Below are 26206 nucleotides of genomic sequence, written 5' to 3' on the forward strand. Positions count from 1 at the left end.
GCTTCGGAGGGGGTTGTTGGAGGTGGGGATGGTATATAACCCATTCAGTCCGTGGCCGCTCTGGGGAGAGTGCCACCCCGTGGCCAGCTGCCGGGATGCTGCGCTGAGTCTGAAGGGCAGGGTTCCTTGCAAAACCTCTCCACTGAGCCTCCTAAGTCTGGAATTGACCATGAAGAGCCCAGCCTGGGGACCCCATCTGTGCCTGGTCTGCAGCAGGATTTCATAGCAAGATCGCGGTCTCCGTGTAAACGCACCTGTTGCTTGCAGTGCAGCCAGAGCCGCAGCATGACTGAGAGGTTTGACATGGTGGTGGAAAATAGCAGGAGGCTGCAGAAAAGTCAGAGTATAGTGGAAATCTAGTCATGACGTGGTGCCAGCTGAACACATCAGACGTGGTGCCAGCTGAACACATCAGACAGGGTGCTGGTTGGGCATGTTTTTATTATCCGCTAGGTTCATCTCTCCCTAGTGCATCTATTTCACTGTCCTCTAGTGTAGTGGTTCTTGACCATTTTTCATGAGTGGACCCCTAAAAAATTTCAAACGGAGGGCCGGACCCCTTTGGAAATCTTAGCCATCAGCTGTGGATCCCCATGTTGAAAACCACTGTCCTATGGTAACAACCTTTCACGGCCCCCTTAGACATGGTCCATGGCCCACAGGTTGAGAACCACTGCCCCAGTGGAGGAACAGGAGATCTGCCCCTGGGTGCAATCACATCTGCCCCCCGGTGGCTGCAGATAGAGGCACGAAGCCCTAAGGTTTCACCCATCACTGCTAGCAGGAGGAATAATCTCCAGGCCGGAGACTTTGACGCAGGGGCGGCTCTACAAATTTGGCCGCCCCAAGCAATCATGCCCGGGAGGCGCCCCCGAGCCGCGGGAGCAGCGGACCTCCCGCGGGCATGACTGCGGAGGGTCCGCTGGTCGCGCGGCTCGGCTGGACCTCCCGCAGCTGCGGGCGGTTCGCTGGTCCCGCGGCTCCGGTTGAGCTGCCGCAGGCATGCCTGCGGGAGGTCCAGCCGAGCCGCGGGACCAGCGAACCGTCCGCAGTCATGCCTGCGGGAGGTCCACTGGAGCCGGGAGCCGAGCGTCCCCTCCGCAGTCATGCCTGCGGCAGGTCCGCCGGCCCAGCCTGCCGCCCCCCCGAGAAAGGGCCACCCCAGGCGGGTGCTTGCCCCGCTGGGCTCTGGAGCCGGCCCTGCTTTGACGCACCAAGAAACTAGGAGAAACTTTCCCCTTGCTAAACCTTCCAAGCCAGCTGGCCCAGCCTCCCTGATTTTACAGCCCCTCTTGCGGGCAGGTTTCTGGGGCGCCCTCAGGGGCGAGGCCCTAGGTAGGAAGGTGCGATGGGAGGAGCTGAGACTTAGAGGGGGGCTCGCTCTTTGGGGCAGGGCCGGGCTGTTTGTGCTGTGTCTGTACAGCGCCTGGCGCCACGGGGTCCTGGTCCAGGACAGGGCTCCCCCGGGGGCGGGGGGATCTCGACCGCTTCCAGACGGCAACACCACCAGCTCCTTGGGACGCTGGGCTCCGCCCCAGGCCGGGGCCGTGCGCCCCGCCTCCAAGGGGGCTGCAGAGATCGCGGGAGGGCGGCGTGTGCCCAACCCCTGCTGGGTCCCCGCGTGTCCTGCAGCGGCTGAGCGGGTAGCGCGGCGAGCAGCCAGCAGGGGCGCCCCTCTCCGCGGCCTGCAGCCGCCCGGGCTCCCGGGCTTCCTGCGCTCGCCGCCAGGCCCCGAGCCGGGCCCATGGAGAGCCTGGCGCGGGGGCTGCTGCGCCTGGCCAAGGGCAGCGCCCGGCCCGAGCGCGCCGGGTTCCTGCAGGTGCGGGGCGCGTGGTGTGTGCGGCGCGGGGGGGGGCAGGGCAGGGGCTGGGTGTGCAAGGGGCTGGGGGAGGACTGGGTGTGCAGGGAGGTTAGGGGGAGGGCTGGGTGTGCAGGGAGGTTAGGGGGAGGGCTGGGTGTGCAGGAGGTGGGGTGGAGGCTGGGTGGGGAGCTGTGTGCAGGGGGATGGGCTGAGTGTGTGGGGGACTCGGTATGCAGGGAGATTAGGAGGAGGGCTTTGTGTGCAAGGGGGTGGGGGATGGGATGGGTGTGCAGGGAGGTTAGGGGGAGGGCTGGGTGTGCAAGGGGGTGGGTGTGCAGGGAGGTTTGGGGATGGGTGGGTGTGTAAGGGGGTGGGTGTGTAGGGAGGTTGGGGGATGGGGTGGGTGTGCAGGGGTGGGTGTGCAGGGAGGTTGGGGGATGGGGTGAGTGTGCAGGGGGAACTCAGTGGGAGGGCTGGGTGTGCAAGGGGGCGGGGGATGGGCTGGGTGTGCAGGGAGGTTAGGGGGAGGGCTGGGTGTGCAGGGGGTGTGTGGGGATGGGGGGTGTGTGCAGGGAGGTTGGGGGATGGGCTGGGTGTGCAGGAGGTGGTTTGGGTCAGTGACAGAGCCAGAAATAGAACCCAGGAGTTCTGGCTCCCAGGCCCCTGCTCCAACCACTAACCTGGAGCCAGCGACCCCTTTGCGCTCCCTCCTCCATGAGGGACTCCGGCCTGTGGCCTTCTCCGGCAGCCGCCTCTCGCTCTGAGCCCCGTTAACCTGCAGGTGTTCGGGCCGTGGGCGCTGTGCTCCGATGGGGACGGCCCGGTTTGTTTCCTGGGCCGAGTCTAGTGGATGGGCCACCTGCTGCCGTCAGTACACGTGGGCTCTATCCTCAGCTCTGGGCTCGGACGTGGAGATCGGTCTCTGCAACTCCTGACCTCTAGTGTCCACCCGGCCCCTGAGATGGCCGAGTCCCATCTCCCCTCCGGAGCGGGGAGGATCCTGCCCGAGCTGCTGGGCTCTGTTGCCCACGGATAACGTGTATACAGGGCTGGGAGCCCGCCACGGAGCGTGGCGAGAAGACGAGGCCCGTGATTTCCCTGCTCTCTCTCTCTCGCAGAGCATCACCGGGCACTTCTGTGCGTCCCACGAGGACGAGGCGACGGTCTGCTGCGGCTTGGACCAAAACCAGTTTGTCATTTCCGACAGCGAGTTCCCTGGCTCCACCTGGATCCTTCTGAAGGTCAGGATATTGGGGGGGGGACGTCTGCAGCGGGGGGAGGCACTTGTATCTAAACCAATGGGCTTGAGGGGAGTGAGCTTGAGTGGCTAGAGCAGGAGATTGCACATCAGAACGCCTGGGTCCTCCACTCCTCTCTGGGAGGTAGCGTGTCCTAGGAGTTAGAGCTGAACACGGGCTGTCAGGACTCCTGGGTTCTATTTCTGGCTCTGTCACTGACTTGCTGCATGGCCTGGGGCAAGCATTTGTGCCTCAGTTTCTCCACCTGCAAGCTGAGAACAGTCCGGTAATATCTAAAATCCTCAGCGCTCCCCGGCTGGTCGGTGCTGTGTAACTTACTAACGGACAAGAGCCCATGGCGTTTTCTGGGAGGAGGAAGGGGCTTAGGCCAGGGTCCTTGCCAAGGGACGTCGAGCTGGGTCTGAGCTCCGAGGCTGCACGTGGAACACGACTGGGTATGTGAAACTGGCCGTGGGGTGTCTAGCGACTGCCTGTATCAGCCACGGATCCTGGCTGCTCCTCATGCTCTTTGCGTAGTGAGGAGAGTTGGCCCAAAATGACCCCTCTGCTGTGATAAGCCCCAGAGGTGGCTGCATGTCACAGCTGCTGCGCGTAGAAACTTGGTGAAGCTCTTTGGGATGAAAGGTCCGACGGGCCTGATCCGGGAAGCTGTGGTCTCTTGCCGTGACGCCGGCTGAGTTACCAAACACTCTCTCCTGTTCCTTCCCCAGAGACCGTCCTTTTGTCCCATCAAGCACCTGGAGGAGAGCCAGGCTGCCGCGCTGCCAGAGACGCTCCGAGGCCGCGGGGTGGACGTGGGGGTGGCCGTCATCCTGCAGTCTGTCGACAGGAGAGTCCTGCTCACGCGAAGGGCCAAGAATCTCAGCATCTTCCCCAACATCTGGGTGCCCCCCGGTGAGAGGACGCGGACGAGGCTGGCTTAGAAATGGGCACTGCAGTGGGGGCCGGATGATGCATCGAGCTGGGGATTCCTGTCCATTGTCTGCCCGGCCCAATGGGGTGGGGGGTTCTGTGGTCATTGGAAAGGGGAGAGGGTTGTTTACAGGGAAGAGTCAGAGTCTGGGAACTGAGCCTCTGAAGTCGCATTCCCAGGTTGAGGAAAGGAGTGTGGGCTAGTGGTTAAAGAGAGTGATTGAGAGGCAGGACTCCTGGGTTCCATTCTCAGCTTTGCCACTGACTTTGTTGTGTGACCTTTGCCAAGTCAATTTCCTTCTCTTGGCCTCCCTCACCTTACTGCCCCCCGGTCCTTACCTAATGCATCAGGGTGTAACTCACTAGCCACGTCAAGATCCTGCGGTGACAGGTGCTAGGACTGTGCAGAGAATTAACCAGCGGGGAGGTGGAAGGAAATGAAACTACCCAGTGCTGTGTTAAACCAGCTCGGTATGGGGAGAAAATGCTGCTGCCGGGAGATCAGCCGCTGCTGAGGGCCCCTGCCGTGGCCGGAGTGTTTCTTCTGCAAGGGTTGTGTGTTATCCGTGCCGGCCAGGAGGCCAGTCATGGATTGGGTTCTCATGGTGCAAGGTGCTGTACAGACCCCGGAACAAAGACAGCCCTTGCCCTCCCCCTCCAATCCACCAGGGGCTGTGAGACCACCGTGGTCCAGAAGCAACAGCCGCTGGGAGCATCTCCATTGCCTCCAGGGGCCGCTGGACCTGCTCGCTGTGCCACTGACCCCTCCCAATTCTCTCCCCTTGCAGGTGGGCACATGGAGCCGGATGAACAGGTACCTCCTCGACCCGCCGTGCAGATTCCATTGGGCTTGGTTTGAATGGGCGAGTGGTGCTGGGGTGGGGGGGAGCGGAGGGGAGTTTGAGCCCCGGGGGCGAGAGGGATGGGAGATGAATAAGGAGGGGTGGGGCGGGAGCAGCAATTGCAGGGTGGGGGGGGTCTCTGTGCCTATTTGGGGAAGGGAAGTGGGGGATAAAGCTGAGCGTAGTATCATTTTCCCTGGGATTTTCAAAGGGGAACGGGGGTAGGGCTGCTTCAAGCCAGGGACGCATCAGAGCTTCTGGGTTCTCGGTCTAACTGCCACGTAGCTGCTGCATGGGCTTGGACGAGTCACTTCCCCGCTCAGTGCCTCAGTTTCCCTATCTGTAAAGTGGGGTTGCCAGCTTAGCATGCAGAGGCTTGTGAAGCTCTTGGGTTCTGTGGCTAGGGGGCGCTGTTGCGGCGCAGCGTGGCACCAGGCTGCGTTCCAGAGCCCCAGGCGCTGCAGAAAGTGGGACGCAGGCAGGCCGGGCCGGGCCGGCTCTCACCTCACTGTCCCTTGCCCGTAGTTGCTGGAGGCGGGCCTGCGGGAGCTGCAGGAGGAGACAGGCTTGCGGCTGGAGCCGGGCGGGTTCTCCTGGAGGATGCTGGGCCTGTGGGAGGTAACTTCCCCCTCTCCTGACTTGGGTCACGTGGAACCGCTCGGCACGTGCCAGGTGCCGGAGAGGTGCAAATCTGGGATCGTCCATGCTCAAAGCACGAGCCTCTCCTGGGTGGGCCGAGGGACCATGTCCGTCAACCAGCAGCAGTGGCTGACTCAAGCCTCTCCTGCGGACCAGCCACTAGGGGGCGATGGCTTCCCTCCCTCCCCTAGTGCCAGCCACACACGCAGCCGTAACCCGCTGCAATGAAAGGGGTTGGGGATGAGTGCCCCCTACTGAATCACCAGCACTCCCTGCCGTGGCTTCCACCCCGTCCCACGGGTTGGGAGGAGGTATTGCTGGGTTCAAAGTCCCCCATCGATGGCTGTTAGCCAGGGTGGCCAGGGACACGGTTCCAGCCTCTGGGTGGCCCTAAACCTCTGACTGCCACAAGCTGGGACTGGATCACTCACCGATTGCCCTGTTCTGTTCGTTCCCTGTGCAGCACCTGGCACGGACCACTGGGCTGGATGGACCAGTGACCTGACCCAGCATGGCCGGTCTTATGGGGATTGCTGGAGAGGGAAGCTGAGGGCTCAAACGAACGGTCTTGGCCATTTAAGACACTTGTGCCCTCCTCCCCCCGGCCAAAAGTCAGGGTGTCAGCCCTGCTCTCTTGCCCCAAGTGCTCGTGTAGTGTTGCTGTTTAAACAGCTGCAGCACCCTACCCCAGAGGCAGCTGCATTTCCCTGATGGCGTGAGCAGCTGTTTCCATTGCTTCACGTCGTGTGCTAGAGGCCTTCAGGCTGAGGAGTTCAGGCTCCAGCTCTCGGTTTCTGCCTCTGGGGCGGGCATTGGGTGCCAGGGCCGGCGCCAGGCACCAGCTCAGCAAGCAGGTGCTTGGGGCGGCCGAGAGGAAGGGGCGGCCCGTCAGGCTCTTTGGTGGCAAGACCCTCGCTGGGGGAAGGACCTGCCGCCGAAGAAGAAAGCGGTGTGGTGGAGCTGCCGCCGATCGCAATCTTGGCTTTCCCCCCCGGCTGCTTGGGGTGGCAAAAACCCTGGAGCCGGCCCTGTTCGGGGCTGCCTCTTCCTAGCTCCGTGTTCTCCGTCCGCGCAGTCCGTGTACCCGCCCATGCTGAGCAGGGGGCTGCCGAGGCGGCACCACGTTGTCGTGTACCTGTTGCTTCTGTCCACCGAGAGCCACCAGCAGCTGCAGGTGAGCACCCCCGAGCGCGTTGGGGGGGGGCGACGGGCTAAGGCGGCTGCAGGGGAGCATTGCTGGGGGTGACTGGCGCCCCCCAAGCGAGGGGATGCTCGGCCCTGGAGAAGATGGTCAGGAGAGATTAGGTAGAGAATTGTTCTTACGTGCCCTGATGTACGTCCGTTGCCTGGGCTTGCTGTCCCCGGCCCCCACCCTCCCCAGCAGCTTGAAGGCAGCCTTAGGGGGGCCGGCGGTGTAGCGCCACAAGCCCAGGGTCTCAGGCCTGGGCGTGAGGGACCCTTCGAGGAATCCAGCCTCCACCGCCTGTTCAGCCCTTGGCTTCTCTGCTGAGACAGGCCGGTACCCGACTGAGGCGGCCAGCGCCTGCCCCTGAGGTTGGACAGTGCTTCCGGGCCGGCTGAGAGGCCTTTCTCCCAGCCCGTTGCCCGGTCCTGCCCATAGCCCGATGGAGTCTCCACAGCTGATGCCCAAAGCCCCAGAGAGCTCTGAGCCCTGCTCCCGGCACTCAGAGCCACGGGTTGGATTTCAGACGAGGATCAAGGCGGACGAGAGCGAGGTGAGCGCCTATGCCTGGCTGGAGCCCCACGTTCTGGAGTGTGTCGCGGCGGTCGAGGACGGAGCAGAGAACACGGGACGTGTGCCCAACAACCTCCCCCCAACCATAGAGTAAGGAGCGGGATTTGCCAACCCAGCCTGACCTGTTTTCCTCTAAGAAGGGGGGGAATGATGATCTTCCCTTGGAGAGGCAGGACTCTGCTCCCCTCCTCTGAAATGCAGCCAGGTCTGGGGAGGAGCATCGCAGCTTCCCCATGGGAAGTGACCAAGACTCTCCAGAGGGCAGAATGGAAGGGGCTAGGTTGGGATTTGACCACCGGACACAGGGTTAACACGCCTGGGCGGAAATGCTCTTTATTGGCCCCCATGCTGGACCGCTGCTGAGGGAAGCGTGTCCCACGCCCCAAAACTTCCCCTCGGCTTCTCTCATCTCTTCGCCCAGGGCTAGATGGTCCCCTAGGGCAGGGAGCCACAGCTCCCACTGCCGTCAGCACCTGCCCCGCTGGGTGGGGACAAGTGGGGGGGGGGGCTTTATGGGTCCCAGGCTCCAACGCAGTCATGGGGGGGGGGTGCCCCGTAGGTAACACAGTAGAGCTTTGCCTTTGATTAAAGCCTGGGGGGGAGGGGGGCTGGCTAGCCCTGGCTCAGTGGGGAGCACAGGCCCTCTGGAACCAGAGTGAGGATTCAGCCTCAATGCCCATTTCCCACTCCCCAGCTCGCTGTGCGGGAGGCCAGGCCAGGCCTCCGAAACAGAAGCCGGTTTGTGCTCTGTTCCCAGGCTGGAGCCGGCCACCCTAACAGGAGCAAGCCTGGTCTGGAAGCCACAGGGGGAGCATTGCTGGGTACAGGGACCAGCCCTCACTGGCCATTCCGGGGTGTTTCGTGCATCAGGCCTGCTCAGTGTTCTCCCTCCCCGCTCAGTCACCCCTCTGAGTAACTTCCATTACATCTACCCAGCGCCACGGAGCTGAGCGGGGGCTCGGCCCGGCCCTCGGAACTTCCTGCTGCGACCTTCCTGAACACAGCACCTGCAGCGGGGGACGATGTGGAACGGGTCAGCACCGGGACCAGGTTTGCCCTTCGGCTCTGGCTAGACACCTTAGCCGTGCGAGACAAGTGAGCAGCGAAATCCCAGGCCCCGGCCTCCCCGCGGGGCAGACAGCTGGGGAGCGGAGCTGCCGGCGAAGGAGGTCGGCTCTGTCACCACCTTGGCTTTACCAAGCACGGCTGCCGAGGCCTGCCCAGAACGAAGTTCCTTCTCACTGCTCCAAGCCCTAGCAGGAAGGGAAGGCGGGCAGTGGGGTCACTCTCTGGCTCTCCCTCCTATGAAGGAAGCGACCGACAGGAAGGGAAGGCAACTCCTGAATGGACTAGGTGGGCATGCCAGCACTAAGCCCAAAGCCCGGCTGCCTGGGACGGGGGGGTCGTTCACTGTGTTGGAAGCCAGCGTGTGGTGAGACACGTCCAGTAACATTCAAATAACCACGCCTGCCCTTAGCCATCCAAGTGTCTTGCTTAGCCAAAGGGTGCACTGAAGAGACAGCGTGTGTCAGCGGTTTGAGCTCAGGCCTTCAAGCTAGGAACTTCTGTTCCAATTCCACCTTCCACTGACTACGTCATGGCTCTGCCTCAGTTTCCCCTTGTGGGAAATGGGGCTAACTCACCCTTCTCCTCAGCTCCCAGCTGCTCAAATCCAGCTTGAACAGAGGGGTCTGCTCCACCAGTAACTGACACTGGCACAGCGGGGGGCTGCTTTGAACTTTATTATCTAAAAGGTAGTTTGCATATACAGAAGTGTTGCAAATAATAAACAGCTGGATATCAAACGGACAGAATAAATAAACCAGAGAAAGTGGCTAGCTGCTTTTTAAAGGTGTCTAGATAACGTTTACCGTGTGAGAGCTTATAAAACACTAAGGGACTTGAGACGGTATCAAAACCCTAGACGCTCCTCTACCCCCCAACCGCCCCCCCCACACACACACACCCTCTACACAAACAACTTGTATGTACAAACCTTGAAAACAGCCAGCGCTCCCTGTAAAGGCGTAATACCTTCATGTCGGTCTCCTCAGCTTCTAGCTACACCTCAACCACCCCCTGTACGTAACACTGAAAGTACCTGCCTCTCCAAGGGTACAGTGGAGCCACTGGATTGTCACGCGGGCTGATCAGCCTGTGACTGGCCCTGCAGGATCTTGGTAGGAGACGGGCCAAAGGACAGACGGGGAGGGTTACAAATGTGTATAGAAATCTGCCTTTACTGGGAGCGGGTCTGTCCATCCCCCCGCCCCCCAACATCAGAACTTGAAAACCCCCCCAAACAATTACGTTCCCACAGCAATGTACACAGTACATTTGGTCTGGTCCTAAGTCCCTTTTCAGCTTGGTGCTGGGAAGATGAGCAGAGAGAAAGGGGTTTGCAGAAGTCCAGTAATCTCTCCAAGCACCATTTCTCCAAAAAGCAAATCCTCGACCTCGCACTTCTCCACCAAGGCTTTCAAAGCCGTTCACGCAAGTGGGGAAGGATAATTCTTGGTTTACAGAGAGCTACGTCTGCCACTTGGAGGTTTTCCGGTGAAAAGAGCCAAGCAAGCTAGTTCTGAGGGCTGGTACTTTGAAGGAGACTGCAGTAGTTGGTTCATCATTTTCCAGCCGACCGCTCTTTAAATGCGGAGCGTCAGCTGGACTCGTCCCTCTCCAAAACCGAGGGGAAATGATTAGCGCGACTAAGCCTGGGCGAAGAACGCACGGTAAAGCTGCACCTTAACTATTCCTCAGTAGGATTTCCAACTTTTATTGCGTTCAGAAATTCACTACAACTATGATACGAGAACCATTAAAGTCACAGCAGGAGTCTGGGCACAGCTACCCCAGAGCAGCCTTGTCCAGAACCACAGGGAAATTGGTTTGTTTTTAAGTTCTTGAGGAGGACACTTGGGAGGGGAGAAAAGGTGCAAAAAAACTGCTACATATTATACTTTCTGAATGCCATTTTGACGCATCGAACTCATGTGCCAATCTTGCTACAGTAATAAAAATATGAGCTTGGCAGTAGGTACTTGGGGTAGTTTAGCGAGACCTTGGTTACGCAGGACACTCGAAGCAGCAGCTGTGATGCTGTGAAGGTTACAAACGAAGGGATACATTTAAATACATAAATAAATTGTGCAACAGGCGATGCGCTGTCCCCGCGAAGGCGCTGTAGCGGGGACAACACAACCTTCATTTAGTCCTCAGGAGATAGACACAGAGAGGTCTTTGGAGTTTTGGATGTACAAAAGCTGCAACTAAAAATATAGATATAGCTTTGTTCTCTGTACAGATCTGTATTGGAAATACTTAGGAGGAGGAAAACATCTACATTTAAAAAAAATACATCGTAATTACAACCGAGACAGACTGGGCCGAGCTGCCCAGTGCCTCCGCGAGGGGATGGATGGGAGACAAAAGGCCTGGCAGTCACCCTGCTACGCCTCCACTCGATACTGTCCTATCTGCAGGAGGGTTCGCAAGCAAGAATCCCTCCCCACCCCACCCCCGCTTGCCTCCTCTAGCATCCCAATAAAGAACTGCCTCAACCCACGTGTAAATGCCACTGACAGGACATCAATTCAAATGGCCTCTTTTTGCCTTGATTCTTACCAAAAAAAGGTTACGTCGTAATGAGGACAACACTAAAACAGCAGCCAGGAAACGGCTGACTTTAAAGGTGGTGAACGTTCATAATTAAAAAGTGAACGTTTCCTTTCCTGCGCTACTCGTAATGCCACAGGTTGTTCAATTAAAAAAAAAAAACACATTTACAAAATCTTTTTTTTCTCCTTGAAAACGGATCGATCAGTTTCTCTTTCTGGCTCTCACCCACTAGCACGTTCCATTACAAACACGAGAGGTTTGCACGGGGGGTTGAAGAACGGATTCGCTCAGCAGAGCTGAGTTTGGGGCCCAGCGGTGTTGCTTCGGATCATACCATCGAGAGCGAGGTGGGAGGGAGCCCCAGCTGCTCACCTGCTTAATGGGAAACCTGAAGTGCACGTAGGCTGCAGATTCACCCTCCCCGCCGTGGCTAGGTCTCTGCTGGGGAATGTCCATGTTTGCTGGATGAGGTTTGGAATCAGGGCTCAGTTAAAGCATCTGTTTTCCTGCCCATTCGGTTATTGAAACCCTGGGACAGCAGAGGTTCTCAGCACAGCCTGGTAGCTGGAAGCAGAAGTTTGCGAGCCTCTTTCTGAGTCACCAGCTCTTTGCTCTAACCTAGGGCTGGGAGGGCAGACTCCCCAGGGAAGGAGGGGAGCAAAGAAGAGGATTAAGGAGTCAAGAATGCCATAGGAGCCCAGATCCAGCTCAATCCCTACTGCCAAAGAGCTTGTGTTGGTGCATAAAAGCAGCGGGCAGCTCCCTGAAAGACACCCACCCACCTTCCATCCATGCCTAGAGGCTTGCTGGACTCACACAAGTTTCTCTCTTCACCCCACTTCAGGGAGCCAGTAGTGGTGTGGTGCAAAGGGCTGCAGAAGGTGACCTCCCAGGGGTAGCTCAGTGGTTTGAGCATTGGCCTGCTAAACCCAGGGTTGTGAGTTCAATCCTTGAGGGGGCCATTTAGGGATCTGGGGCAAAAATCTGTCAGGGGATTGGACTAGATACCTCCTGAGGTCCCTTCCAACCCTGATATTCTCTGATCCCCAAGGGTGAATGGCCGCTAAGTCCTGCTTTGGCCACTAGATGGTGCTGTTCCAGCAGGACAGCACCAAGGTGGGGATTCTCACTGTAGGATCTTTGTGCAGAATCCTACCAAAAAAAGAGAGTTAAAAACACAGTTTTAAAATGGTCTTGAAAACCAGAGGTTAGCATTTCCCTGCTGGCCACTGGCACCCCCCAGCAAGCCATACCAGGGCGCTCAGGCAAGCGTGTGCAGAACTGAAAGCCACGCCTGTGAGGCTCCAAGGTTGGACGTAACAGGGGAGTTGCCCTGACCGAGACACACACTTAGGAGACCTGGTATTGGTTGGGTCCTTTCCATCCCAGACAAAATCCCAACTCAGCAGCAGCTGCTGAAATCTGCTTTTCTCTCCCATCCTTGGGGGGGAAACGAGATGCCTGGGCCTGGGGCTAGTCTAAGGAAATGATGTCCGACCTGCAGCCCGGGAGAGCTGCGCTGTTACTCATTGTCCCGCTGTGCCCATGGCTCTCCCGCAGCGTGGTGGAGGAGACAATGCTGCTGATGCGGCCGCTGGCAGGGCTGATGCTGTTGTGGGATCCTGCCATGACGGGAGCCAGAGGGTTCATGAAATGGGTAGACGTGCCTCGGTACTGGAAGAAATGGCTCAGGGCGTCCTGTTCATCCAGGGAGGTGATCACGGAAGGGCTGTAGTGCTGCCAGGCAAGGAACAGGGCATCGATCACCAGGCAGGGCATCAATCACCATTCAAACCTCTCCCCCTCCCAAACCCCCTTCAATGCTTAGAGCGCTGGTGGGGCCCAATCTGCAAGGGGAACAGGCATCACTGCAAAGCAACAGATTTCACTGCTTGCGCTACCAAGGAGAGAGTTGAGAGGCACAAGTGACACTCCTGAAATTTGGGGGAACTGTACCAGTTTACCAAGACTTCCCCTGAGCCAGCTGCCTCCCATTTGGTATAACCCGGCAGAGAGCGTGGGCTTTGCTATAGTTGGCACGCCATGGCAGGTTAGCATGGCGCCATCTGAACAGGAGACACGCCGTGGTGGCGAGACAAGGCCCAGGAAGGAGAAAGGAGCCCATTGTACCAGCTCTGAAAGGAAAGCGCGCTCCAAGCTCCCTTAAGTCAGAAGAAGGTATTTCTAGCTAGCTCAATCACCAGCTCCGCCCTGAGTCACCTGTGAAAGGATCAAATGCCAGGCAGGCAGAGAGCAGCCCCGGGTTAACAAACTGCACTGCAAGTTTGTCTAGATTCACTAGCAGGTACGTGATACATTTTCAGCTCAGCGCCCGACCCCCTTCCAGAACCTGGAGTGGCGAGGCAGAGTGAAGAATACAGGTGCTAAGAAGGAAAAGAAGAGTCATGTCTCGAAAGCGAGAACCCAGCATTCCAAGCCCCAGACAGCACATGGACCATTCCAGGCAACAGCAATGGAACCTGAAGGCATGTGGCTGGGCTTGGCCATGTGAATGTTGTGCATATCAGGCCCAGACTGCTCCAGTGGAGGAGGAGGAGGATTGGCTGAGAGGAAAAGGACAGGGTTACTGGCCTACAGATTTGCCAGGGAGGAAAAGAGAGAGAGAGAGACAGAGCCCCCCCAAACAACCTTACCTGATTTTCACTTTGAAGGAAGGTAAACAAATCCAGACCTAGAAAAATAAAAGGGGAAAAATAACTTAATGGTAAATAAATTTATGGGGGAGGGGGAGGGAGCCAATTTGTGCTAGATTTTAAGCGTCAACTAATGGGATGGGATCTAATTGCTTCTTTAGAGACCGTTACAGCCCATCCCCCTCACTGCTGTAGGTCAGTAACGGACTACGATGGCTGCCTTTTTGGCCAACACCGGGGAGAGAAGTAGGAACTTTCAGAGCAAAAAGCATAAGCTGCTTCAGCTTGAGCTAACAAGCCAGGGCTCTGTAGCTGCAGTTGTCACAAAGAGGATCCTCTCTAGACTGGCAAAGGGGGGAGCTGTGGTGCACACTCCCAGCGGGCTACAAAGCCCTCTGTAACTCATCATGCAGCCTTGGTGTTGAAATACACCGGGGGCCAGATTCTCATGTGTACTGGTCTGGCAGCGTTAGGGAACCTTAAAGTGGGTGCGTGTCCCATCATCACTGGGCAAAATTTACTAGCACATTTGCCAACTATCTATAGGATTCACTTTAAATAAGAATCCTTAACATCATGCACTGCTGAAGTGCAACCATCTCGGGGGTGGAACGCAGCAGCTGTTTAACCGCGCTCAGCAACGCTACTGAGCAGCCGAGGACGGGAAAGTGCAAAGCATGTTTAGGAAAGGAAGCCACAAATGGAATTTAGGGAGGCAACGTCCCAATGCGGAATGGCCCAGATGCTGGTGTTGACAACGTTTTTCTTGCAAAATGCATCCTAGGTCCTTTGTGTCACAAAGCTCAGGGCTGGAGCTGGGCAAAGAGGGTTTTTTTTTGTTGCCAAAAAATGTAGTTTCGGTCGACCCGAAACTGTTGCCTGGGATGGGGGAGATGGAACCATGACTCTGAAGCAGGGATTTGAGCTCAGACTGACCCCCTCCCTGGTGAACACCCCACTCACTATGCTACAGACTACTCTGGGGTGGGCTGCGCTCACTCTTTTCTGTTGCAACTGTTCCACTTTGCATAAACTGTTAAATATTCATTGGGCTAAAGAGAGTGAGCGACTCTCTAGGCCGGAGTAGGGCCTCACCCAGGAGGGAAACTGATGTGGGTTCAGATCCCTCCTCTGATTCCAGCAGAATGAAATGAAACTTTTTGTACAACCCGAAATGGACACCCATGTCCTGTGCGCTGATGCCAGACAGCTAGGAACCAGCTAGTTTATCAAAGCTTCCTAACAGGCCATCAACCTGTTACCGTGCAAGTATTCCACCAGCCGAGGAGGAGGGAGCATGCTCAGTGGTCTATGTGTGGGACTGGAAATTAGAACACCGCTCGTCCGGTCTCTGCCACTGATTTGCCTGTGTGACCTCAGGGCAAGTCACTTTCTCCCTCTCTCTGTCCCCATCTGTAAAGTTGGAATCTCTTTCAGTGGGGCATGACGAGTGATTTTTGTGAAGCACTTGGAGAGACTCAGATGACAGGAAACTGTTTTCTAGAGCAGTGAACTATTGCCTTGCAATCTTAGATCAGGCCTGAGGAGATTGCAACTGAATGACACAAATCTCTCCACTCTTTCAGGGTGGAGCTAGCTGCCTCCATTTCCCCTTATGGCAGCCACGGCAGCAAGACCAGGAATGGAAGTCTCTGATCATGAAAAGCATTAGCCACTAGGCCGGCAAATGGCTAGGTCTCCTCCTCCTCTGTTACTAATAATCAGCTTTCAATTTATTCTGCCTCACTAAGGAGCTCACCTGCAGGTCTGCAGAAATCTCACACCAGGGCTGGTACTTCAGGCTCCTGCTTCCTGGCTAAGAGAACTCTGCCATTCAACTATCTGTGCTCTGATCTGCAACCGTCATGAGGCTGCTCCAAGCCTCGCAAGGCTGGGCGACAGTGCCTTTGTGGGTTAGATCATACAGAACTGACTGGGAGGCCACGGGCGCTGGTGGCTACAGCTGAGGTCTTGGTCTGGTAAACTGGTACAGTTGCCCGAATAGATGATTTGGAAAGTGCTGCTCTCCTTACCTTGAATCTCTGATGGCACCTGGTAGGAAGGGTGGTATTCGGGGATTGGGAGGCTGGAGAGATAGTCACTGCCGATAGCTGCCATGGGAGGACTTCGAAGCACAGAGGATGGCTGGTGATCAACATTTAACACCCTGAAATGGAACAGGAACCCAGTAAGGCAGAGCAAAGCGACCATAACTCCGGGTGTGAAACACACCAGCAGCCTGTCCTTTAAGTCAGGGACAGTGACACACCAGGGAGAAACCCCAAGAGACAATACTGGACACCAAGCAGCAGGCCCCACCCCACCATGGGAAATGAGACAGACGCAGCGTCACCATGGGACCTGAACGCCCAGCCGCGTTAGGCCTCAGCTTCAGGTGTCAGAGCTGATCAGTGACTAGCCGCACTCTTGTGTGGTGCCTCCATCCTGTTCACAGCATGTTCCCAGAACCGTTATCAGCTGTCCTACCCATGCCTGCAGCTTGTGCATGGAGGGGAGCCAGTGTCATGCAGTGGGCAGAGCACCGGACTGAGACTCAGGAGACCAGGGTTCTATACTCGGCTGTCTGTGGCCTGCTGGGTGACCTTGGGCAAATCACTCCCCCAATCTGTGCCTCTGTTTCCCCATCTGTCAAATGGGGATAACGCTACCGACCTCTAGTGGAAAGCATGCTCTGGAGTCTATGGATGGAAAGCGCTATATAAAAGCCAGATATTATTACTACCAAGAGAAAGAACATGAGGTCACCTGTTTAAAGATACCTGGCTAAAATAAAAATCACACCAAAAAAAAATCTGACTTGGATCTAAGGTAAGTGCTTATATAGTCCCCGTTACGGCAGTACCTGAGCACCTCACAACCTTTAGTGTTTATCCTCCCAACTCCCCTGTGAGGTAGGGAAGTGCAATTTATCCCCATTGTACAGAGGAGGATCCCACCACCCTGCTCTTATCCATCGCTTGTTACCAGTCTCTCTCATCGGTCAGTATCATCCTCCTTGTTTTAATGGAGAAACTGAGGCCCAGATCCGCCAAGGATCTTCCACTGATTTCAATACCTTTGTGGATCTGGGCTAGAGAGACTACAGGTACGTCTACACTGCAAAAATAATCATCATCATCCCCCCCCCCCACCACCACCACAGCTGCAAGTCTTAGAGCCTGGGTCAACTGACTCAGACTTGCGGGGTTCGTGCTATCAGGTCAAATACAGCAGCGTAGATGTTCCTGCTCAGATAGGGCCCAGGCTCGGTCACCCAGCAAGGGGTGGGGGTGGGGGGTAGGTCTCAGAGCCCGGGCTCCAGCCCAAGCGGGATCGGCTACACTGCTATTTGTAGCCCCATAGCACCATCCGCAGTCAGTTGACCTGAGCTCTGAGACTCTGTGCTGTGGGAAATAATATTTATTTTTTTATACCAGTGTAGACATGCTGTAAGTGACAGGCACAAGGGCCCCTTCATCATACAGGGGCTGATCCCACTGCTGTTGAAGCAGCAATATAAGCCACAATCCCATCAGACAGTGTTTCCCAAAGTGTGGGGCATGCACCCCTCCCAGGGGCACAACACATGTGCCACGGAGAGAGGACAATGCCCAAAGTATTTCTCTCTTAAATCGTGTCCGACATTTGGAAAACAGACAAGGGAAAAGCACGGTCTGTCCTGCTCTACTCAGAAATTATAGGCACAAAAGCTGATACAAACTCCTGCATGTTTGTCCGTTAGTCAAATCGGCAAATAAACTACCCATACTACGTACTGTCATGCCCATACTACGTATTCCAGGCCTCTGAAATCAGTACAATTCCCCAAACACTCTGCTATACCCGAGTGGGCAGCAGTTCAACACGAAGGCATCGTGAAACTCAAATCCAATGAGGGCTACACCGAGTCAGTGAGACATCACACTTTGTGAATTAAAAAAAGAATGAGACACATGAATGAAAACAGCATCCAAGAAAGTGACACAGGCTATCAATCCCGGTGCTTCAGGGAACGCTCTGATCATGGCCCAGAGTCAAGCTGAGATGTGCCTCCCACTCCCTTACACAATGGTATCAATACAACTGGCAATGTGTATTACTGCGAGGGCGGAGAGTTTGCTTTCCCCGAGCATCCGGTATAGACTTCCAGAGACAGGACACAGGACTGCCGAGACCACTGGCCTGGTCCAATACATTTTCTATGAATGGGACAAGCTGCTTCTCCTTGTTACTATGCAACCTGCAGCATGCAGGAAAGAGGAAAACCCCGAAAAGGTTTATAAGACGTGTCCTACCCCTTGGGCCCTACTGCCGACGGGATAGCCACCGTGGAGACAGGGCACTGTTTCTTGATAGGAGGCTCCTCTTCGTCCGATGAGCTGTCCAGCGTGAGGTCAATGACCTCCACTTTCTTTTTGCTCTCCAAGGAGTGTTTTCCGTCAGAGCCCACAGCGTAAAGGGAGCTGGCTGCAGAGAGAGAGGAAGCAAGAAGCTGCAGTTGGCCAAGGTAGCTGAAGGCAAAGCATTGCCCCACAAAGAAGCTTTGCACTTTTATAGCATCTTCCGTCCGAGGATCTCAAATAACATTAAGCCCCTTGATAAAAGTGTCATCGCTTTTTATAACAGACAGGGTATTAACTACATTTCAGCTCTAGTACTTGCTTCCGGCCTACCTAGAATTACCCTCTGCAGTTTCAACTGGACATGGGATTCTTCTTCCTTTCCCACTGGGAGTGGTTATGTAGCACTGCTGTGCATTGTTAAACACCTGCCGTGTTTCTTGGCTGCACTTCAGTGGTGCAGCGACCCGCACATATGGATCGTATTTCAAGTATCTGAAATGCTTTTGGACCCTTCCAGAGAAAGATCCTACGGAAAAGCAAGACATTTTAAAAGAGATGGTGCCCGTAGCTCCCGTACCCTCAATCCCATTGTACGCAGATGTCGGGCACACCTCCTGGTTTTCTTTCTTGGGCTTCATGGGACACCAGGAGCCATCTTCCATGAACTGGATCTCATCACAGTCCGTACACGAGTTGAGGATTTCCATGAACAACCTGTCATGCAGTTGAGCAAAAGCATACGCTGAAAAAAAACCATCCATGAAAAGACCCGCACCACTGAGGGAGCCTGCCTGGCCCTGAATACTTGGGTGCTGACAGTACAGACATGAGGGAGGCTCATGGCACAGACATGATGGGCTCAGGGGACTGGTAAATGAAATATAGAGAATTACATTTCGAAGTCCTGGGTTCAAATCCAGCTCAGGCCAGTACTGACCAGGAGTCAGGCTGGTGTATGTGGAAAGAGTGGGAGTGTTAGACTAAGTTGTTCAAGGCCGGGACTGTCTGTACATACCAACATTAAGGACTTAGCTTAAAAAGAGTTTCCAGGCTGGTCTTGGACCCACTCAGCTTACCCATCAATGATCAGGCTGTCATAGGGGGCTTTCTTATCACACACAGGGCAGGTCCATGTAGGTTTCTTCTCGTTCATCTGAAGGTAGAGCGCCGCGTCAAAGCACTGGAGGTGGGTGCAGGTAATGGCTCGGCAGGGCACTATTAGCCTCATCTTACCCAGCTGGAAGACAGAGAAAGGAGAAATTAATACGGTTTGATTCAAAGCGCTTCCACGGGGCACCAGGAGAAACCAACAAGTTCCATTTTTTCCTATTTTGGCCCTTTCACTGAACGTGCCCAGAGAGCCCAACTTATGCCAGGAGGGGGATGTGATGTAGCATCAACTAAGGCTTCACCATGGATGGGGAAGTTCCACTTCCTTGGATCTCCCACCCCACACACGCATCCTAACTGGTGAAAGTGGAAAACTTTACACAGCCTTAGTCAGTATCACACAGTTTAGGCTATGCCCAGAAAATACTATATACATATGGGTGTATACACTGAGAAGTTTGGATCAGCATTTCCAGCCAACTTTTACTCATGGGGAAAAGGGGCTGGTTTAATAAGACTCCCAAGGAGGAGAACCTTTTATAAAACCGGAACAGCAGCATCCCACATGACATTTTTAAGCAAACACCAAGTGGATGTTGAAGCATAGAGAACTCGTATCGAACCCACCGGACACATGAGAGAAACCCGCAAGCTCGTTGTTGCTATCTCGCTGTCGGGATCAGCTGTTAATTTTTCTTTGACTGAAAGGAAAAAAAGTTTCTCAGGTCTATGAAAAGTGTTTGTGATATTTTTCAGATTATATATTTTACAGTAGGAAGTTAGCTATCTAGGAAGTGTTTATGGTAGCAAACACATTATTTCTATTATATTAGATCCTAGAGGCCCCAATCAGGGCTCCCTTGAGCATATAACAAAAAAGATCTTACAACCTACCTTTAACAGGAAACAACCGGTGGAAACGACAGACAAAGGGAACAGGCTACCGGTGAGCCAGCTTACGATCAGTGCACTAAGCAGCAAGCACAACCACCAGCTGCCTAGTCATTGTTAAGTGTTGGACAGACATCGCAGCACAGAGGGGTTTTAAGGAGAGCTTGAAAGGAGGAGGGCAGCCTTGTGAATTTTTACGTGGAGCTCGTCCCATGATGTTACCAGCAGCCACGCAGTATAACCCCCTTCCCTCAACTCAGGTATCTTTGTTTTCGAGGGCAGTTCACGCTTTTCATAAAAATGGGACTGGTTGCATGTGTAATCTTAGGCGTATGTGTGTTTGCAAGAGGGCGTATGGGAATTTGGGCTTGCCCTGTTGGCTGTGGACTCAGATCTATTCAGCTAGAGATCGTGTAACAAACGGTTAAAAACCGTAAAGCAGCAGCTACTCACTCAGGGCCCGGGAGTGGTCTGGGTTCCGAATGCCCTTGGCTCTTAGCTTCTGTAGCAGTGTGACTGAAGTCAGCTGTTTCACCAGGTAAACTGACAGAGAGTAGTTCTAGGGACAGAAAGACTGAGGTTAGGCCTTCTAGCCTGCAAAGCAAACTGCTAGGGAAGAGGGCTCCTCTCTGTTTGCAAAGCCTGGAGTGACTGTACAGTTCTGTAAAAAGGGATTTTTAACAACTACTAGTGACACTTTGTACCTGCATAACACCTTCCTTAATGTCTGTACAGGCCCTCCCACACTAGCCCTGCAGGGCGAGGCCTGGCTCCTTTCCAGGAGTTGCACCTCAGGTCTTTGGGGTCCCTCGGCAGGGGTCTACTGGGATCAGCTGTCCCTCCCCCCAGCCCCTTTGGAGTTATCCAAATTCAACTTTTGGGGAGCCTCCACAAGAGGACCCACGCTTTTGGCCACTCCCCTTTGGCAGCTGGGCCTACTGCCTACAACTTGATCTGCCAACTCGCCTGCACGACGTGAATTCTAGGTGTTCAATCCGCTAACCACACACAAGCTCCAGGGGACACGTCACACTACTACGCTGAACTCCTCCTACAAAGATTCCAGAGTGGGGACACTGGCCCCTTTACCCCACTGTGGGAACAATTGCCTAGCAAGGTGCCAACCTCCATGTACATCACCCCCTTGTTCTTTTGCACACCCCAAAACCTTTTCTCGTAGGCCTCAGGTGTTAAGTCAAACATATGCAATAAGGCTCTCTTGAATGGTTCATAGTTCCCAGCGTCAGCCCAGTCCACTTGGCTATGTGCCTCAGTGGTTTGGGAACCCCGTAAGGGAGTGACACTACGCAGCCAGTCTGCAGGGGGAATTTGGTTCAACTCACAAACCTTCACAAAGGTGGGGAGGTAGACATCTCCCCCCACTCCCTGGAATGAGACCAATAATTTAGCACCTATGCCCCCTGCAGGGACCTCAAACTCCAGCCTCGGTTCCTTTTTGCATCCAGCTCTGCCACTCCAACTCCAGAGCTGGGGAACTGAGCCCTGCAGATGTCCACTGCTGCTGCAGAAGCTGTGGCTACTGCCTCTGCCATCCTCAGACTCCCTCAGAATTCTGCCTAGGCCTGGACCTCTGCTCCTGGCCTCCTCATCCTGCCCAGCCCTGCAATCAGCTGGGCCTTGTTTAACTTCCCAATGCTCACCTCTCCCCCTGCACAGCTCTGTGATGTTCTTCCTAGGGAGGTGGTTATACGCGATTTTCTGCTGTTTTCTTTGACTAACCTCGTTTTTACTGCTGCACGTCACTTATTGCAAAATACTCTCAATGGCATCCAGAATCTGCCCTTCTCCCACCCGCTGTCATGGATCGAGCGTCTGGCCTGTGCCCCAGCCTGTAACCAGTCTCTTGTGTGTGACTCCTTTAGTGTGCCAGCCCCCAAGGATCCACAATTCTACAGGGGCAGGCCTGTGGCTTCCATGACTCCAAAACTGGGCCTTTGGGTGCCAGCACTCCCTGTCTCTCTCTGGGGCTCCCTGCAGCCAGCCCAGCCAAGCCAGACTCCTGTGGGAGACTTGCGCGGCCCCTTACGGTGCCATGCTCTCAGGAAGTTATTGCAGTGACACCAGGGAGCCTTTTCAAAACAAGATAACAGTTTATTAGTCACCTGGCCTACAGAATCGGAAACTCCTGAGGTTAGCAGAGAAGCAAAAGTTCAGACTGGCCAATGCCAGGACTTCACCCAGCCAAGCTCCTGTAGAATCCATCCTGACTCACTCTCTCAGGCCTGGTCGACACTTAAAAATTAGATCAACCTAGCTGAACCTTCTAGTGAAGTCCCAGGTCAGAACCCTATCTCTGCTCTTACCCCAGCCACCTGAGACCTTTCCACTTTGTTCCCCTGCTTGGGACCTTTGCTCTGCTTCCCTGCGGAGAGGCAGAGGGAAATCTCCTTCTTCTTGGCTGTTGGTTACGAGATGCGACTGTCCTGGCCATTGGGGTTTGCATTGTCTCTAAGGATCCTTTGTTCACATGTGTACTTTATTCAGTTTGTCAATGACACTGGTCTCCAGCCAGGCTGCTGCATGAGTCAGACACCTCATCCCCTCCCTTTACACTCGGTGTACAGCAATGCAAGGACCAGAAGGAAACTGAGGCATACACAGGGATAATACATATACTACCAAAATTCCCACATTTATCATAGTGCCACACTACTACCCTCTATTGGATGTAATCAGAATGGCTGATCTGTGTGCCACAAGCCTTCTGCTGTTAATAGCTAATGGAGATTCTCTCTTAGCTCAAGTAGTAGGAGTCCATGCTTTCAGAGCAGGAGGTCCAGCCTTCTCTCCCTGCAGGCACCATGCAGTTCTGAGTTGCTACGGTGTGCAGCACAATGACAATTATGAAGACCTAGGAGGCGACCGGTTCTAGTTGCCCTTTGGCTTACAAAGGCTTAGCACCTGCTGTGCTTCACGTCACGTACCCTGCCGAACTCGGAGGACCAATTCACGATGATCGTATTGGGAACAGTTGCCGAAAGCCGCACCAAAGGAGTAATGTTGATGGGACGGCTCGGTCGCTTTGGCTCCACACCATTTTTAGTGGGCGGCAGATAGCCCTGCAAAGGCAAGGAAGCTATTTGAGATCAACCAAGTTTCCTTATAGGGTAAATGCCCTGTACGACGCACTGCAAACCCTCTTTTATAGCTGGCTTTATCCTGAGGTCCCCCTCCCTACCAGTGCAACAGCTGAACAATCAGAACCCCGGAGGCAACACAATGGAATTTTAACCGCAGCTAATACAACATGGAATTGGAGCCAGTTTCATAGTCTATGATCCGTTTTAATTTCACAACCAACTCCAAGCCCTCCTCCAATGCTGACGTGCACAAAGTGTTTTCTTTTAAGCAAACAGTTCTGGCTGCAGCTTTCTTGCAGGCTTTCTGCAAGGTTCTTTATTTTGGACAAATAAGAGGTGTTTCTTGTCTCGGCATAGGAAGCTGAAGGTGCAATTCAGACTACACACGTTATACCTGTGCTATAAGATTTAAGAGTACACGACAGAACAGGAATCACTAAGACAGGGTCTTCAAAAAGACTGGAGCAATGTTTCCCTGTCAGTGTCTGCCTCAGGAAGATACCTGGGTTACTTGTCCCAGTAACCATTTGTTAACTGTAAAAAGCCTTAAGAGTTGCTCTTCCCATGTGTCTCTCTCACCACCAGGACATTCTTGGGCTTGGGAGCACAGCCCTACAGAGACACAAGTAAAACCTCCAGCACGGTTTGAGAAAATGGACCACAATAGAATACAAATTAGTGAACATTCACTGCTTCCCATTCCAGCTTAGTCATGAAGGACATCAAAGCTGCTACGGACCCTTTATGTGAATGAGAGTATGATGCCTTGTTCAGATTCTACGCTATTCAGGTCAGAGACCTTCTATTCTCTGTTACATTCAAAACGCTTCATTAAAAGAATGTCATTTAGTTACAAAGTCAAGCACTCAAAGGTTAGAAAACGCCAGAGTTATGGTTGCCCTCATCACCTTAATTCTGCCACAACTGTGTGTCTATTCTGTACGCTGAATGAGGTACGGGTCCGGTGGAGTAAGTCAATAAGCAATAACTATCATAATACAATCACACAGAGGACATAACTGAGGTTTCACAGGTGACTGTAAAGGCAGCATTTCATTCCTTTCAAATGCTTGGTTTTGAAACCGAAATAATCTTCTTTTAACGGAGCTTTTTGTACGTACTTTCCTAGCTTTGGGGATTTTTGGTGTTTTTTTTTTTAAAAGAGGAAAAAATAAAACCAAATTCCGTTACTGGAATTCCCTTATTCTGCATCATCAAGAGGGCTTTGAACACTGGACCTTCAGCACTGCAGCGGGGGGAAATCTGGCAACTTCCAGGCCAAAGGAGTTTTCCAAGCTTTATAAGGACTCGACCTTAATTATGAAGAGGCCACTTCCAAGCCATAATATTAATGGAGGTCAACAAACTGGGATATTAGGGTGGTGACAGACTAACCTCAGAAAGGCTCGGTTCAGAGGAACATCCAAAGGTTTATGGGACAAACCTGAAACTCCTTAATGGAGCCTGATTTTCAGAAAGCGAGTGGTTCTGGGCTTTCTGAAAATCAGACCCATTCAAGGCATCTAAAGATGGGAGCTTAAACAACGAACCACCCTCCCCCTCTGAAAATCCTGACCTCAGTGCTCATCATCCCCACTTGGATCTATTGAACTCGGCCAGTAAATCTCATACGCAGTACAGGTTCTCAAGTGAGAATTTTTTAATTCTCATTTTGGCCCAGGTTGAATTACTGCAGGATCAGCTTCTCTTATGCTATTCTGGCACTTCTGCCTTCACAGTACAAGTTATAACCAAGTAGCTTAGTGTTCAATGAGAGGAATAGGCAAAAGTTTGGGTAAGTTATTCCTTCTAAACCAGTTCACAAGCATGTAACAAGATCAGTATGACATCCTAATGGCACCATTCGGTTCTTAGAGCCAACTTTGAATCTCTGATATATATGCCTAACTCCCACAAAGCATAGCGGGAGTTGTGGTTGCAAAATTGATGGCAGAATTTGGCCCCGCCTCTCCCATATAAGCAAGGAACAAGGTTTACTCACAGGCAGAGGGCAGAGCTTTCCATTGACCTTGACAAATAAATTAGGAGGGAAATAATCTTCTTGGGGACAGCTGGTTTCACACAGGCAAAACCTAAGAAGCGGGAGAGAGAAACTGGCATATGAGTGGTGATATTCACACAAAATGGCAGCGAAAACTTTTCTTTAGAGAACATTTTTCAAGCCAAGCATATCAATGTCTGTATGTGAGTACACAAAAATGTCACACATACAACAAATATATTCTACACACTCCACACAGAAAATCTATTGGTTCCAAATGCAAGTTCCATAGATGACAGCAACTAAAACCAATTATTAATGTGCACCATGCATGTTCCAGGCGGGGACAATCAGTGATCTGGTCTGAAAAAACAAAACTCCCCAGAACCACAAGTTCAAAGGCAAGGCATGTTGTCTTAAGCCTGTCAGCCTTCCACGGCAGATTGAATGGAGCTCCATTCAGTTTCCCATGTGGGTGGGATATTTTGGATGAGGCCTTAAAAACAGATGCCCTGTCTGCTACTTTAGTAAGAGCGAAAGTTGAATTTGCCTTGTTCTCACAGTTAAAATTCCCACACAACCAGCTGTTATGAAGCATGCTTGGTGCCATATGGCTGCTGCCCTCCATCCCAGAGAGGAGCGCTCTTCAGTGGTGCAGTATCTATAAATTACCCCGCGCTTCCGGGTGAAAGGAGCTACAGAATTTTAAAAAAAGGACAGGAGTACTTGTGGCACCTTAGAGACTAACAAATTTATTTGAGCATAAGCTTTGCTGAGACAGACTAACACAGCTGCTACTCTGAAACAGAATTTAAAGTCATTTAAAAATAATTTACAACCATCTGAGAAACTGAAATGGAATTACCTTTATCTGAATGTAAATCTTGCAGCAGGAGGAGAGATTAGTTATTACTTAGGGTGTGTCTACACTTAAACCACTGCAATTGCGTCACTGTAGTGCTGCAGTGTAGATGCTACCTATGCCAATGAGAGGGGTTCTCCTATCAGTGTGGGTAATCCACCTTCCGGAGAGGAGGTAGCTAGGCTGATGAAGAATTCTTCCATCGACCTAGCAATGTCTACACTGGAGGTTACATCGGCATAATCATAGAATATCAGGGTTGGACGGGACCTCAGGTCGTCATCTAGTCCAACCCCCTGCTCTCAGGGGCGTGTATTTTTCAAACCCCCAAGAGACATAGCTATGAGGATGTAAATTCCCAGCATAGGCCAGTCCTTATATTTTTTCAATGCTCATCCACCACCACTTAATATCTT

At 53.6% G+C, this 26206-nt stretch overlaps 2 protein-coding genes across 4 annotated transcripts in view; one reads left to right on the forward strand and one right to left on the reverse strand.

Annotated features, from left to right (window-relative positions):
- The first annotated feature begins 1690 nt into the window (after nucleotides 1-1690).
- Nucleotides 1691-9129, forward strand: NUDT17 (nudix hydrolase 17). The gene is made up of 8 exons (XM_044990907.1): nucleotides 1691-1819; nucleotides 2920-3042; nucleotides 3771-3954; nucleotides 4761-4786; nucleotides 5340-5432; nucleotides 6529-6627; nucleotides 7163-7299; nucleotides 8146-9129. The coding sequence occupies exons 1-8, from the start codon at nucleotides 1745-1747 to the stop codon at nucleotides 8306-8308; spliced, it is 900 nt and encodes a 299-aa protein (XP_044846842.1). The 5' UTR covers nucleotides 1691-1744; the 3' UTR covers nucleotides 8309-9129.
- Nucleotides 9130-9180: 51 nt separating this feature from the next.
- Nucleotides 9181-26206, reverse strand: part of PIAS3 (protein inhibitor of activated STAT 3) — a 37797-nt gene continuing 20771 nt past the window's right edge. For all 3 annotated transcript variants that reach the window (XM_044990906.1, XM_044990904.1, XM_044990905.1), the window contains 10 exons: nucleotides 24929-25019; nucleotides 22771-22905; nucleotides 20279-20384; nucleotides 19562-19635; nucleotides 18901-19061; nucleotides 18402-18538; nucleotides 17777-17948; nucleotides 15515-15648; nucleotides 13482-13519; nucleotides 9181-12564 (listed from right to left, as the gene is read on the reverse strand). In XM_044990906.1, the coding sequence (XP_044846841.1) occupies nucleotides 12301-12564; nucleotides 13482-13519; nucleotides 15515-15648; nucleotides 17777-17948; nucleotides 18402-18538; nucleotides 18901-19061; nucleotides 19562-19635; nucleotides 20279-20384; nucleotides 22771-22905; nucleotides 24929-25019 (1312 nt within the window). In that variant the 3' untranslated portion in view covers nucleotides 9181-12300. The remainder of the gene's footprint in view (nucleotides 12565-13481; nucleotides 13520-15514; nucleotides 15649-17776; nucleotides 17949-18401; nucleotides 18539-18900; nucleotides 19062-19561; nucleotides 19636-20278; nucleotides 20385-22770; nucleotides 22906-24928; nucleotides 25020-26206) is intronic.

The sequence above is a fragment of the Mauremys mutica genome, chromosome 17 (assembly GCF_020497125.1).
Source record: "Mauremys mutica isolate MM-2020 ecotype Southern chromosome 17, ASM2049712v1, whole genome shotgun sequence".
Classification (NCBI taxonomy): Eukaryota; Metazoa; Chordata; order Testudines; family Geoemydidae; genus Mauremys; species Mauremys mutica.